We start from the raw sequence: 13,507 nt of genomic DNA, 5'->3' as shown, positions 1-13,507 counted from the left end.
GAAAGGAAAAGGCAGCATCCTCCTCCTCAGTCCTTCCTGAATTTGAGAGGGAACTCAATGGGTGGCTCCTTAGGTTCAGAGGAGGAAGAGGTGCATCAGAAAACAGAAAAGTCACCGAAAAAAAATTAACCCAAACAGAGTGGAACAACTCAAAACAAACAAGAGACCCAAATCAAAGGAGCACTAAGGCTGCTGAGCATTACTAACAGCTTGAAGCCAAGCATTTCCCCTTTTTAGGATGGGCGTTTCTTATGATGTGAAAGATTTAGTTCCTTGAATTCAGAAATTTTGTTGATTTCTTTTTTAAAGCCAAAAATTTAAACTGAACTTGTATCTTTCCTTCCCCTAACCCTGAAGGTTGGAAGGTCACAGAACAGAGAAATTCCTGGGTTGAAAGTAAGTGAAGATCTGGCAGGAGGCTAAGTAAGGGCTGAGCTCTGATTTCCTCTTCTACGTTTCCATTAATTTAAAGTGCTAGGTTACCTCTCTGCTCTTAAACATGTGGTTGTCCTCTGTGCAGTGTCCCTTTAAATAGATTTTCCTTTAGCTCTGCCAAAAATAACTACAAAAGGTCCTTTGAGAATCCCATTCTTAAAAGAAAATACACTCTCCTCCCCTCCTATACACATAAACAGACCTGGTAGCAGTATCTCTCACTTCTTCCAGAAACCTCCAATCTATCATAAATAATAAATCTTTCAAGAGAAAAATAGCTGGTCAGGGAAGTATTTCTCCCAACCCATTTCTGCTTCTTCATTTGTATAGTCATCAAATATCAAGCCCCTCTTTTTGTATTAGCAAACAGTCAGGCCAAGGGCTGAGACCCACCTGCATACACCATAGCCAGGCAGGTAGGGGGCATGAAAGAAGTGGGCCAGGTGCAAGAGACAAAAGGGACTGTTTAGCACTGAAGAAGGTATGCTCGGGGGATGGAGTGTGATCTCTATTCAGTTCCAGCCAATTATTAGCAAGGAGATCTGATTTTTTTTCCAGTAATAGTACCCCCATTACAAATGCTGGAAACCTGTCCAAATTGTAAAAACAGCAATGTGTGGGACAACAATACCAAAGAGAACACATGTGTGGGCTGCTCTGGCTAGAGGCCCTTGTTTGCAGCCTCTAGGTTAGAAACAGATAAAAGATGAAAGACTGCCTGTCCCCTGGGAGCCTATGACCCAGTAGGAGTGAGGAGATACACACCTGGTCGTATCCCATAAGGTGGAACGTGATACACGCTAAAAGGGAGGAATAAGCCACGGCTATGGGAGTTCAGGAAAGTGAGAGGACACTAGAGGCAGAAAGGGTTCTTGCAGGCAGTGCCATTTGAGTTGAGGCAAAAGAAGGAGGTGGAGTTTGGCAGCAGAGGCTGGAGAGGGACCATTCCAGACAGAGGAAAAAGAGCTGTGAAAGGCAAAAAGAGGGAGCAGGAAAGAGGATGCTGGAGGAATAGCGAAGGGACTATCATGCTTCTACCCAACAAATATTCCTGAGTGTCCATTGTGTGCCATGCAGTAGGGATGCAATGGTGATCATGAGGGACACAAGGTGAAGCTGCAAAAGCTGACAGGGTCTAGCCCAGACCAGGCCTCAGAGGCCATATCCAGAGTTTTATCTTGAGAGTGATGGGAAAGCAGCCTCTGAAGGTTTTTTAAACAGGGGAATCATGTGTTGAGATCTGCAGTGTTCCTAGTTCCCCAGCTGCAAAGCAAACATTCTGTGGACTGGAGGGGAGCCAGGGCTCCACCAGCTAGAGCAAGCCAGGAGGAAGCCTTTGCACACAGTCTGGAAAAGAGATGATGACAGTGTGAACTAGGGGGTACTGATGGAGATAGAGAAAAGTGGGTGGATTCAAAAGATAGTTAGGGGTTAAAATCACCCAGACTGTCAGTTCAGGGTAGGAGTCAGTGAGGCAGAAGCCAAATGGGACAGGAGAATGTGGTCAATGTTGGGGTATGAGGCCACACCACCAGTGGCCCAGCAACCAAGCAATTCTGTACCAGCAGCAGTGGGAGCCCAGTGGTTACTAGAGAGAAGAAAGGTTCAAAAGCCAGGGAGTATGGCTGAGGGAAAGCTGCCAGAGAAGCTCACAGGAGCTTTCCATCTTAGAAAGCCATCATCTCAAAAGTACTGTTTTCTTTTAAATGTGCTTTGTAAAATTCCACAGCTATTTTATTTGGACTAGTCTTGATGGCAAGGAAATAACTAGCTCTTCTCATGTGTTCAACAGTTCTTCACTAAGCTAAATCTTATCCTCTAGACTTGGGATGGAGGAAGAAGGAACATTAGAGTATCTATAAGATATAAATTACTGCCAAGTATTCATGCCAACTTCCTTTTATTTTGGTCTTTTCTTAAGGACTTCTTTGAGGAATGCTAGTTATCCACCAGGGCCCATCCCCCTTGGTGCCAAGGCCTAGCAATGATTTTATTTATAACCACAGGCATTTGTACATGAACCCAATTCACTCTGCTTCTACATCACTAAGGAAATATGGATACATCCTTCCTGATTTGCAGGAATGCCCGGAAGTACTCAGGAAGGAGAAAACAGCCAAGGTTCTAGGTGCTTAACCCTTGATAACTTATGACAATGGAGTCTAAATACAGGGTGAGGCAAAAGTAGGTTTACAGTGGTTTGTATGGAAAATAATACAATAATTAATACGTAATAACACAAGAATAAACTATGTGTTTCACATACTCACAACTGTAAACCTACTTTGTCCCGTCCTGTATTTCGATAAGGTCTCACTTGTATGACAACTGGGCAATGAAAACAATAATAAGGAACCAGCAAGAAGCAATAGGATGAAAGTTAAATTTGCCCTCTTCCTTTCACTCTCACCCTCCACTCCCCAAATCTTGGAATGTTAGTATATATTGTACCCACACTGCAATGTATTCATCTCCTATCCCAATCTGGCCTTTTAAATACGTATGTTTTGATCAAGTTACCATGCCAAGCAAAGATCATTCAATAGACTTAATGCTCTCTATTAAATGTCATTTTACCATGATTACTTGCAGTAGGCACTATGGACTGCCTACATTGGCATCCTCTACTTCTATATTGGCATCCATGCTTCCCACAAGTAGCCCAGGTCAATGCTGTTTGGTATAAAAAATCATGGTGGTACCATTCAAACCAATGAGATGTGATAGGAAATCTGTTGTAGAACTTCTCGGCAAAGTATCATCATAGGTCTTAAAAAAAAGACTCAAAGAAAAAAATAACATTTTTTCTGTCTCTGAACCACCATTAACATGCAAGGATACAATGCAACATCTTACGGCCCTGAGAAGATCTAGCCAACATGAAGAAGCTGGCTGTGAGCAGGACCATGGAAATAACCTGAGTCCTCCATGAACAGAGAAATTAACCAACCCTCAGGACAAGAGATTTCCTTATTAAGTTATTTTGAAGTGTACTTTCTGTTTCTTGCAGCCCAAAGCATCCTAAATAATACAATACCTCTTTGGAAAAGCAAGAAAAGGACTCTGCCTCTCCAACAATAACCTAGTAACAAAGGAGCAGTTGCTTCAAAAAAGAAAAGAGACTAAGATTTATTTCTCAATACATGTTTTGAGAAAGCCAGCTGTGAAAAGGTATTTTTAATAGCCACTCCTGATATATGGAGAGTCTTTTGAAATCCTCCCACACAGCATAAACACTGTAATAAAGTTACAATGAGCCACTATGAATGGTATGTGTGGAGATATACAACATACTTGGAGTCATCATACTATGTAAACACCAGGGAACTACCATGAAATTAGTCTTTATTACTCATCTACTCTTATTTCCTTCTACAATTATAAGACCAGGAAGTATTTTCTCTACATCCCCCTGCCCTGACTCCCCCTTCCAAATGACAAAAACACAAAATCACATGATTGAAAGGGAACTTAGAACACTGAGGCTCAAAAGAGGTTGAATGGTTTCTACAAGGTCCCACAGCTAGCTGGGGACAATTTTCTTTATTAATCAAAATGCTTTATGCTTGATTTAAAATAGTCATTTGCTGAACACTCAGTTTAATGAAAGATCAAATGGTAAAGACCTGGGAAATCAAAACTGGATATTTTTTAGTAATTTAATAATTATTTAACTATTAAAAAATCTCCTTTTTGAACGCACTGCTTTGACCTTCTTCCTATTTCTAATACCTTCTAAATCCCAATCCATTCCTCTCAATACCATTTCTCTCTCATAGAAAATCCCTGCATACAGGCCATTCTCTAGGCCAGTGTTTCTCAAAAGACTGTTTGCATCCTAATACCCTGGAGGGAAACCAGCAATGCAGATTCCCAGGTGAGTCCGCTCTAGTAGACCAGGGGTGGGGCCCAGCAACATCAATGTAAACAAGCACCCCAGGTGAGTCTAACTGTGCCTTGCAGTGCATGACTACACACTGTATACTAGATTCCAGGATCCAAATAGAAAACATCTAATTATCAGAGTAGATTTGAGCTGGAACACAAAAATATGTGCATAGTTGCCTATAATTTTCATGTTCCCTCTGAGGTCTGAAACAAATCCAAGAGCTCTATTGATTTGGATGTACCCTGGTAATCATATTTGGAGGTTTAGAGTTTTTATCCCTTCTCCCTTAAGATTTTTTTCCCCTCTGAATGCGTATCTTCTTGGGATTAAATCTGAAATGTCTTAACTCTCCTTCGACAGATAAAAGAAATCAATTTTGGAAAGCGTTTGTAAAGAATACTTTAAAAAATACACAATACAAAATGTCTGCCCTTTGAACCAGACATCTGTGATACACAGGGCAAGCACAGTAGGTAATGAGAGAAGTAAACACTGGGCTTTCCAGCAGAACCAGCCCTGAAACCAAAACTTAGGAAGGAAGCTGAACATTAAGTAAGTGGACCAGAGTAACAATAGTTCAGGCATATCCTAGGGTAAGTCTGAACCTGAGAAAACTGGAATGCAATAGACAAACCAATCCCTTGTCCCAAGTTAACTTTCCCTTACTGCTTTCTTTTAAAATAGGACAGTGCTGTAAATGAGCATATAGAGTTTAAGTGCAATCTTAGAACTCCCCTGGGTGTCAAAGAATTTTTCAGACCTAAATAAATACTCCTTACTAGATTCAGCGTTGCTCATTTACACCTATCTTCTCCAAGACATTTTAAATCCAGAGGCTCCAGGGGCCAAGAACATAGCGAACACAGCATGCAGAGCACTGAAGTGTGTGTGTTCTAACACCAGCTCTGACAGACTCATGTTACAGGCATGAGAGCTTGTCTATATGTAGATTTCTTAATGGTTAAATGAACAAGGAAACGCCATATAACTTCAAAGAAAATCCATGATAAGCATCAAAAACAAGGTATAATGCTCCAGAAATGCTATAATAAATCTAGCAACAAAATTAGTTAGAAGACAAAAAGTCAAGGTCGGAGCTGTAACTTGCATAGTCCAGTTGTATGATTCCTTGAGTTTGGGACAAAGATGGACTGGATTTAATGGGATTGAGCAAGCAGAGAGTGGAACAAGAGGGAGGAAGTGAACCATCCAGCAGGAGAAGAAGATTCAACTGTTCAAGACTGACCTTAAGGGTTTTTGTTGTTTTTTTTTTAATTTAAAGATTCCTAACAATCCTCAGGGTATTGGCTCTGCTGGTTCACCGTTTACTCTTTCTTTCTTGGTGCAATTAAGGTCTCATCACAACTGCACAGTTTAAAATGCCCAACGGCTTTCATCTGGCTCCTAAACCATCTCAGCCAGTTGCTCCCAGCAGGTTTGGAGGGCTTCATAAGACCCAGTGACCACAAGCAGTCAGGAGCATCCCACACATGCTTGGCTGCACCATGTATCTGCAACTCCCTCTGTTTTGGTGCAGGTCCTTCAAGTGCACAAAGGTTTGCAACTAAGATCTAGCTTTTCTGTTTATAAAAATGCCTGACTGGGTTGATGGAATAGGCATCAAACCGTCATCTCAGAGCATCTGGAGTTACTTTTTAAAGCCCAGTTCCCATTATTTCAAACACACTTCATCAGGATTCTTCAGGGGCATTCTCCTTGCAAAACTGCACATTCTCTGCTTTGCTTTGTTTCTGAACATGGATAAACTGGGTTCCCAGACTTAACATCTATGTTGGCAGGGCAGGGTCCCCAAACCAACAAACTTTCAGAATACCAGCAAGCTATCTGAGACTTCAACTTACTTCTGTTTAGCGGCAGACAGCATCAGAGTCCACAGGTTTAGTCCTATGAGACTGCCCCCACCCCAAAACACACAGACATGTGCATGCACACACACAAACTTCAGATGCCAGATGCAAGCCCAGGATGCAAGCCCAGGTTCCTGTGCTTTTGAATGACTGGCCACTGACTGGAGGTTCCAACAACCCCCTAAACTCAGAATTCCAATCCCAAATCCAGGTTCTCACTTCAACTTTTGACTCACTGACTATATGATCAGAAGTACTCAGACACGCTCCTTGGGTCCTATTAGTTTACTAGACAGCCTCACAGAACTCTGAGGAACATGTTACTTACTAGATCACCAGTCTATTTTATTTTAAAAGGATATAACTCAGGAAGAGCCAGATGAAAGAGATGCATAAAGTGAGGTATAGAGAAGGAGTACAGAGCTTCATGCCTTCTCCAGGGCGCCACTCTCCCACATTTCCACATGACCACCAACCCAAAGCTCTCCAAACCCCATCCATCCTCTTGGGATTTTACAGTCTTCCTTACAGTCACAACATTGGCCATTGGCAACTGATTCAACATCAGATGGGGGGTTGCAGGACCGAAAGTTCCAACGGTCCTATCATAGGGTTGGTTCCAGAAGTCACCTCATTACCATAACAAAAGACACCTCTGTACCCCATCAATACTTAGGAAATTCCAAGGGTTCAGGAAGTCATTAGCCAGGAATTGTGGATGAAGACCAAATATACACATGAAAAATATTTATATTTCTTTTTTTTAATTTTCTTTTTTTTAAAGATTTTATTTACTTTTAGAAAGGGAAGGGAGGGAGAAAGAGAGAGAGAGAAACATCAATGTGTGGTTGCTGGGGGTCATGGCCTGCAACCCACGCATGTACCCTGACTGGGAATCGAACCTGCGACACTTTGGTTCACAGCTGGCACTCAATCCACTGAGCTACGCCAGCCAGGGCTAAATATTTATATTTCTTATAAATCACAATATCACGCCCTGAGAGGTGTGGCTCAGTGGATTGAGTGCCAGGCTGCAAACCAAAAGGGTCACTGGTTTGATTCCCAGTCAGGGCACATGCCTGGGCACATGACAGGCAACCACACATTAATGGTTCTCTCCCTCTTTTTCTCCCTCCCTTCCCCTTTCTCTAAAAATAAATAAATTAATTTAAAAAATAAAACTAAATCATAATTATCGCAGTGCAGTTCTGCTATAGAATGGCAAGAAAGACATTTGACCAATAACGGAGCAACCTTTGACTGCCGAATTGCTTCTCACCAACAGCAAAATCATTCTTGTTTCTTCATACTGAGACCTGTGGAAATCTTTATGGTCACATATGTACTCTCTCTCCAAAAGGTAATATCAAGCTTTTGGTATAAATATGAAAAAAACCACCATAATCTCCCTCAGCAAAGTACCAACTTATCCCAAAGAAATGACTTAATGGCATGAACAAGTGTGGGAAAGGTCCAACGCTACATCAGTTCAGTGGAATCCAGGGCTTAACAACTTAGGTTAACTGTTAGACTCTGTCTTCTCTTATGCTCCAGTTCCAATCAAGAACATTTCATCGGTCAATGGCAGGTTAGAACAGACAGACATCCAATAACTGATACAACAAGGGAAGACAGTAAGACCATTCTCAAAAGGGTCAAGCAACAGTAGACACATAAAAATTCAAAACCATTCCAAGAATATAAATATTCCCAGCAGGAAAATCAGGCCCCCACTGAATGCTTTGATGACCTTAAAGGGCAAGTGGGTATTATTACTTTAATCTCTATACTACTTCAAAGATTTTAATACATGTAACTTTAAAAAATCAATGACATTGTAGATGAGAGGGAGTCTACTAGCCATATTTGACAGGTGAAGAAATTAAGGAATTGAGAGGTCAGTGGTTTGTCTAGGGCTGGCTAACTGGCTTGGTAAGAACAGATTCAACTCTGGAACCCAGGCCTCTTTACTTCAAATCTAAGGTCTGTAAACTCACAACATATTCCTGTTCCCCCTTGATTGTCACAAGAACATATAACTCCAGAAAACTCTGGATGGTGACCTTATCATAAATAACACACTCCTGCTTGCCCTTGGTCATCACAAGAGCAAAGCCCCCCTGAAAACTCTGTCTAGCAGTCTGGTTGAATGGGGCACTTTCCCAGCCCACTTTGCTAAGACCATCTGGCATTTGCTGCTGTTATCCTCTGCAGTTAACATTTCACACATTTCTTTCCTAAGCCTCCAGCATACCTGATGCAATAATGGGAGAGGCAAACATAAGCAGAACTGAGGCCAGCTTCAGTACTAAGATAGGAACTTTCTAGGGGTGAGAAAAGGGCCAGAAATCACTCTTAAACCTACTTAGCCAAGTGGTTCATGAGCAGCTGTAACATCTGCCTGTTTTTCTCTGGGAGCCGATGAACAAGGCTGTGGATTTCAGAGACCCGAGACTCCTGATTCTCCAGCTCTGCAAAAGTGGAAGGGAGGTAACATTTGATCAGTGCCACAGCTAAATCAGTTTACAAGACAAAATCAAAGGAAAAAGAAGGTTGGACAGACAGACTGAGGATTTCTCAAAGGGTTAAGATCCTGTTCTGTGTACTCATGACTAGAATGACTATCTGTACAAGTGCTTTTAGTGGTGCTTTCTGTAAAAGAGTTCATTAAAAAAAAAAAAAAAAAGGCCATCAAAAAAATCAAGCCAAAATGATGACGTGATGAAATGGAGCCAGTCAACAGAACAGAGCAGGAACAAACTTGGAAGCAGCTGACTCCCTGGAGTGACGTCTTCATTTCAAGGAAAGAAGGAACTTCATGCACTCAGTAAGTGATAAACAAATCATAAGTGAACAACATTACAAGGGTCTCAAATAGCAAAATGCCTCATGATAGTGTCAAAGAAATCAAAGGCAATGTCCAGTTATTCTCAAACCATGTGTGACAGCCAGCCTGGTAGAGAAGAAAGAAATGGCACGTAAATATGTGAATCTTTCTGCCAACCTGTAACCTAAATCACAGTCTGCCGTGTACTCTTGGTTGAACTTGGGTAAGTGGCTCCATTTTTCTGGGAAGCAGAAGGAGGGTAGTCCATACCTATTTATAGGACTGATGTGAGATTTAATTAGAAAATGGTTGCTATGGGTTTGGAATTTCTCTGGGAAAGATATCACATAAACACTATCTTCACTCCTAGCTTTCTCCCATGCCTTTCTCCTCCCTGTTTGAAGGGGAAAACTATGAGTAGATACAGCCATCAGAACACTACTTGCTACGCAATTAGGCCAATAGTAGCTACCAGGGTAAACAAACCCTGAAGACATAAAGCAAGCAGGGAGGGGCACAGACTAGGGGTGTAATAGCACTGTGGGGTTTCATGCCAGATTTAAATCTGATAGAGAATCTCACTGCCCCTACAGCAGGCATACCCCACGTAGACAAATTCCAGCATACTTAGGGTAGCTTGCACCTAATCCTTATGTATTTTAATACCAGTAATGTGATGCTAGAGACCTGGATGATATAGCTGAAGAATGATTAGAAGCTGTAAATGGCAGTCATGATAGAAAGCAGACTGAGAAGTTATATAAATGGTGTCACATTCAGGGAAACACTTCCAATGCTCAATTTAGGTAATGTGCAAAGTTTGATTCATTCTGTAAAATGTTACTTAAGGGTTGGGAAAAACCCAAGGAGTTAGAATGCCAATAATCAAAATTAGATAGGCAAACTTGCTTTCCTGTCTTCTCCCCACCCTCAAAAACACACTTCGGAAGTTTCTCTCCTGCACTGTAAATTCAGCATAGTAGCAAGGCCCTCGGCAATCCCAGTTTGGTTTCATTTTTATTCTGTGTTGAACTCATGGGTGTGTGTGGGTAGTTTACACGCAGAATATGAAGTGTTAGATAATATTTATTTTGGGATCCTGACTGTTCTTTGAAATAGGAAACTCTATTCCCTTCCCCTTAAAACTGTGACAAAATAGAAAACTTACTTGCTGCTTTGATGAAACTTCTTTGAAACTGGTACATCATGAGTGGTCCTGGAAGCATTCTGGAATAAAAGGTTACACACTAGTTAGCTTAATAAAAAACAGTCATATTCTCTCTAAATAGTAGCCTGGAGACTGCCAAACTGTATTACACTTCTCAAAGACACACGGGGAAACAACAGCAACTCAACTTAGTCTCCGTTTGAAAGGTCCTGAGATTCTACCTGAAATTTTAATTCTCTCTCCTTTTTAAGGAAATGGATACAACTGTTTTGTTGTCACAACTGATACAAAAAAGTCTAGCACAAACCAAGAGGTTTCCTTTTTAGGCAGTGACTCACTCATCAACAAGAGCATTTTAAAATATGTCTGAGAAATAGGCAACTAGCTAAACATTTGCAAATACCTGTACTTAAACTCTCATCTTCCCAGCACCTTGTTATTACAATCAGTTCATCTGTAAATACTATGAGAGACTTTTTGTAGGTGCTTTTGTGGCAAATTCACCGTGGAATTCTGCTCAAGAATGCCAAAGGGCTAGAACCCCTGACATTAGGCATGAAACAATCAAATTTTACCTGCTGTTTTAGACTTACTGTTTATTAGCAAATCACCATCAACGTGTAAAAAGTAGTGCTACATGTGAACCTCTACAATATGGTTTTGTATAAACTATAATGGAAGTATTAAGTGTATAAATATTTAATGAATATGTTAAACTGTAAATTTGAGGTTTTTCTGATAGTCCAAATAATAAGCTTCTCAACAGACTATACATTATTCTTGGCTCAGATTTTATTTTACTCTCATCAAATCCTTTAATTAACTCTTAGTCATCACTTGCATTACATCTTCTTCCTGACTTCAAGATCCTTCCATCAATTCTCCAAAAGCCAATAAAACTTGCATCACCAACTCCTTTTTTGTGACTTTCCGATTTTGTTTTTGAGCCAAGAGAATGGCCACAGAACCTGTACAAATGCTTACGCAACCCATGATGATAGTTGCCTCTTTGCTTAAGACTAGACCCCCAGCTTCCTGTGTAAAAACTACAGTAAAGAACAATAGTGTGCCTACCCTTCAAGTCCATCATAAATTTCAATCTATTCCTAAAATTGAGTTGAGATGTAGGCGGCTAGACAATTACCTACTTTCTTAATAACTGAGGGACGTGTAGGCAGGCAGCAGGAATATCGCATATATTATTATGGGAAAATAGTCTCTTCCCCAATAGAGTGACATTTTCCAATTTAAGCTGAAGGAGTCTAAAAGAGTTCCATTGAGTTCTCATTTTTAAGGATCAATGTCAATAATATATTTAATCTGCAATGCACAAATCTATCAAAATACATAGGGTACATAATCATACATTCACAGTAGAATGGGATGGGATTCCTTGTTTTCTTAATAGAGTATTCAGGGATTTCAGGAAATACGGTATCTTCGGTTCTATTAAAGGTTAATTGTCATAGTAGCTTCTCATAAAGAACAAAGCCTCCTAAATCACTCATGGCACCACTGCACAATGGCAACCTATCAACCATGGATGATTTACAATCGGATTGGCCAGCTGAGCTTACTGCACCCACACATAAGCTGTTTCCACATCTCAAACACCCACCCAACAGCTCTCTGGAGACTGAAAATAAAACTGCTTTCTTCCTGATTGCCTGATAACGAGCTGGCACTCTGCCCTGCTAATGGAAAGTCCCTACCTTAGGTAGGTCTTCAAAGCACTAGTGATGGTCTTGATCTCCCATTCCGCACAGATATCTGTTTCTGTTTCAGAAGCCGTTTTGGGGTCTAAAACGAAGAAAAGACAATGCATGAGGCAGAGAAGAAAACAGAGCCACAAAATCAAGCACACAGAAAGCATTCAGCCTCACTACTAACCACAGGAATCCAAATTAAAACAAAAGGACACCTATGTTTTACCTCTTAAAAATTAGGAAAATGTTTAAGAATTCAAATGTCTACTATTAGCAAGAATTCAATGAAACTTATCCTCTCAATAATCTGCTGGAGGTATTAGAAATAAATGCAGCAGTTTTGAAAAGCAATTTGGCAATAGGTATCAAGAGTCATAAAAATGTTTATGTATACCCTTTAAACTGGCAACCCCACTTTACACAATCTATCCTTAGAAAATAAGACATGAGAAAAGTTACATACCACCCACATGTTTAACATATACTAGTAGAAAAACATTAAAAAAGAGACAACCTAAATGTCCAATAATACAAAATGATTAACTTAATTATGGTAGATCTACTTAACACAATGTTGCTTTTATGGGATAATGGTGGCTATCAAGCAATAAGAAAAATGTCTAAATTATCAAGTAATTTTAAAATCATGTAGCAAAAAAAGAAAAACCAAGATTTCAAAGTTTGTGAGAAATTCACATGAACAAAAGCTGAAAGGAAATGCTGTAAAATTAATATAGTGGTTGAGTCAGAGTGGTAGAATTATGGTTTTTATGTTTTCTAAACTATGACTTGACCTTGTTAGTTTTATTTATTTTTTTATAGCCAAAAAACTGCTGAGAAGTTCTGAATTTCACTAATTTATTTTCTGTTGTATCTCTAAACTTTTTCCTTGCTGAACACCCCAAACTATGGACTTTGAGAGTGCGTTAGCAGTGGGGAAGTCAGAGGTGGGGCATTCACATGAGCTGTACAGGGACTTTTCTCACCTTTGCAGCATTACTCTTATTATCTTGTATCTGTTATACATTTTTTTATTACAAAGAGTTCTTTTTTCTTTAATGTCCATTTATAATAGCATCTTGTTCTTGCTTGAAGGATGCAAAATCTTGTCTTATCTAAGGATATTAATGGTAGTTTTCTTTTCAGTGTTTTATGTTTTTTAAGGTTGTCCATTTCTGTGTGTGTTTTAGTTTTTATCTTTTATGTTAAGGTACCTCAGGTATCTGATTACCTGCTCATCTTTTTTAAAAAAGGCAATAAAAAAAAACAGAATAAGCACTGAGTGCTGGATCGGGTTTTTGACTGTGGGCTCATGCTTTTTGATCTTTAACCCAAGGGCAGAACACTAGTAATCCACAGGCTGAATCTGAAAAAAATGCGTCTCTGTTTTGTTTTGTTCAATTAGATTTGTGTGCCTTTATCTGTGGATGTAACCTTTAACTACCTGTAAATCCAACCACTCCTTTTTAATTTAAGCTACTTTCAAATGTGAAATTCCTACCTAATACTGGCAGAATTACAGCTGTTATATTTTCTAAAGAATGACCTGATACCATTACTTTTATATATTTTTAAAAATTGTTTTAAACCAATAAATGCAATGAGAGCCACCAT

At 39.9% G+C, this 13,507-nt stretch overlaps 1 protein-coding gene and 1 long non-coding RNA gene across 7 annotated transcripts in view; one reads left to right on the top strand and one right to left on the bottom strand.

Annotated features, from left to right (window-relative positions):
• ARHGAP26 (Rho GTPase activating protein 26) overlaps positions 1–13,507 on the bottom strand; it is a 409,289-nt gene that overhangs the window by 148,019 nt on the left and 247,763 nt on the right. For all 6 annotated transcript variants that reach the window (XM_036014072.1, XM_036014068.1, XM_028527303.2 and 3 more), the window contains exons 15-17: positions 11,900–11,987; positions 10,188–10,246; positions 8,558–8,663 (exon numbers count right to left, since the gene is read on the bottom strand). In XM_036014072.1, the coding sequence (XP_035869965.1) occupies positions 8,558–8,663; positions 10,188–10,246; positions 11,900–11,987 (253 nt within the window). The remainder of the gene's footprint in view (positions 1–8,557; positions 8,664–10,187; positions 10,247–11,899; positions 11,988–13,507) is intronic.
• LOC118497904 lies at positions 8,672–13,151 on the top strand. The gene is made up of 2 exons (XR_004900418.1): positions 8,672–9,242; positions 13,104–13,151. It is a non-coding gene; the product is annotated as an uncharacterized LOC118497904 (long non-coding RNA).

This window comes from Phyllostomus discolor, chromosome 13 (genome assembly GCF_004126475.2).
Source record: "Phyllostomus discolor isolate MPI-MPIP mPhyDis1 chromosome 13, mPhyDis1.pri.v3, whole genome shotgun sequence".
Lineage (NCBI taxonomy): Eukaryota > Metazoa > Chordata > Mammalia > Chiroptera > Phyllostomidae > Phyllostomus > Phyllostomus discolor.
The sequence above is the reverse complement of the archived record's forward strand: the minus strand, read 5'-3'. Positions and strand labels throughout refer to the sequence as shown.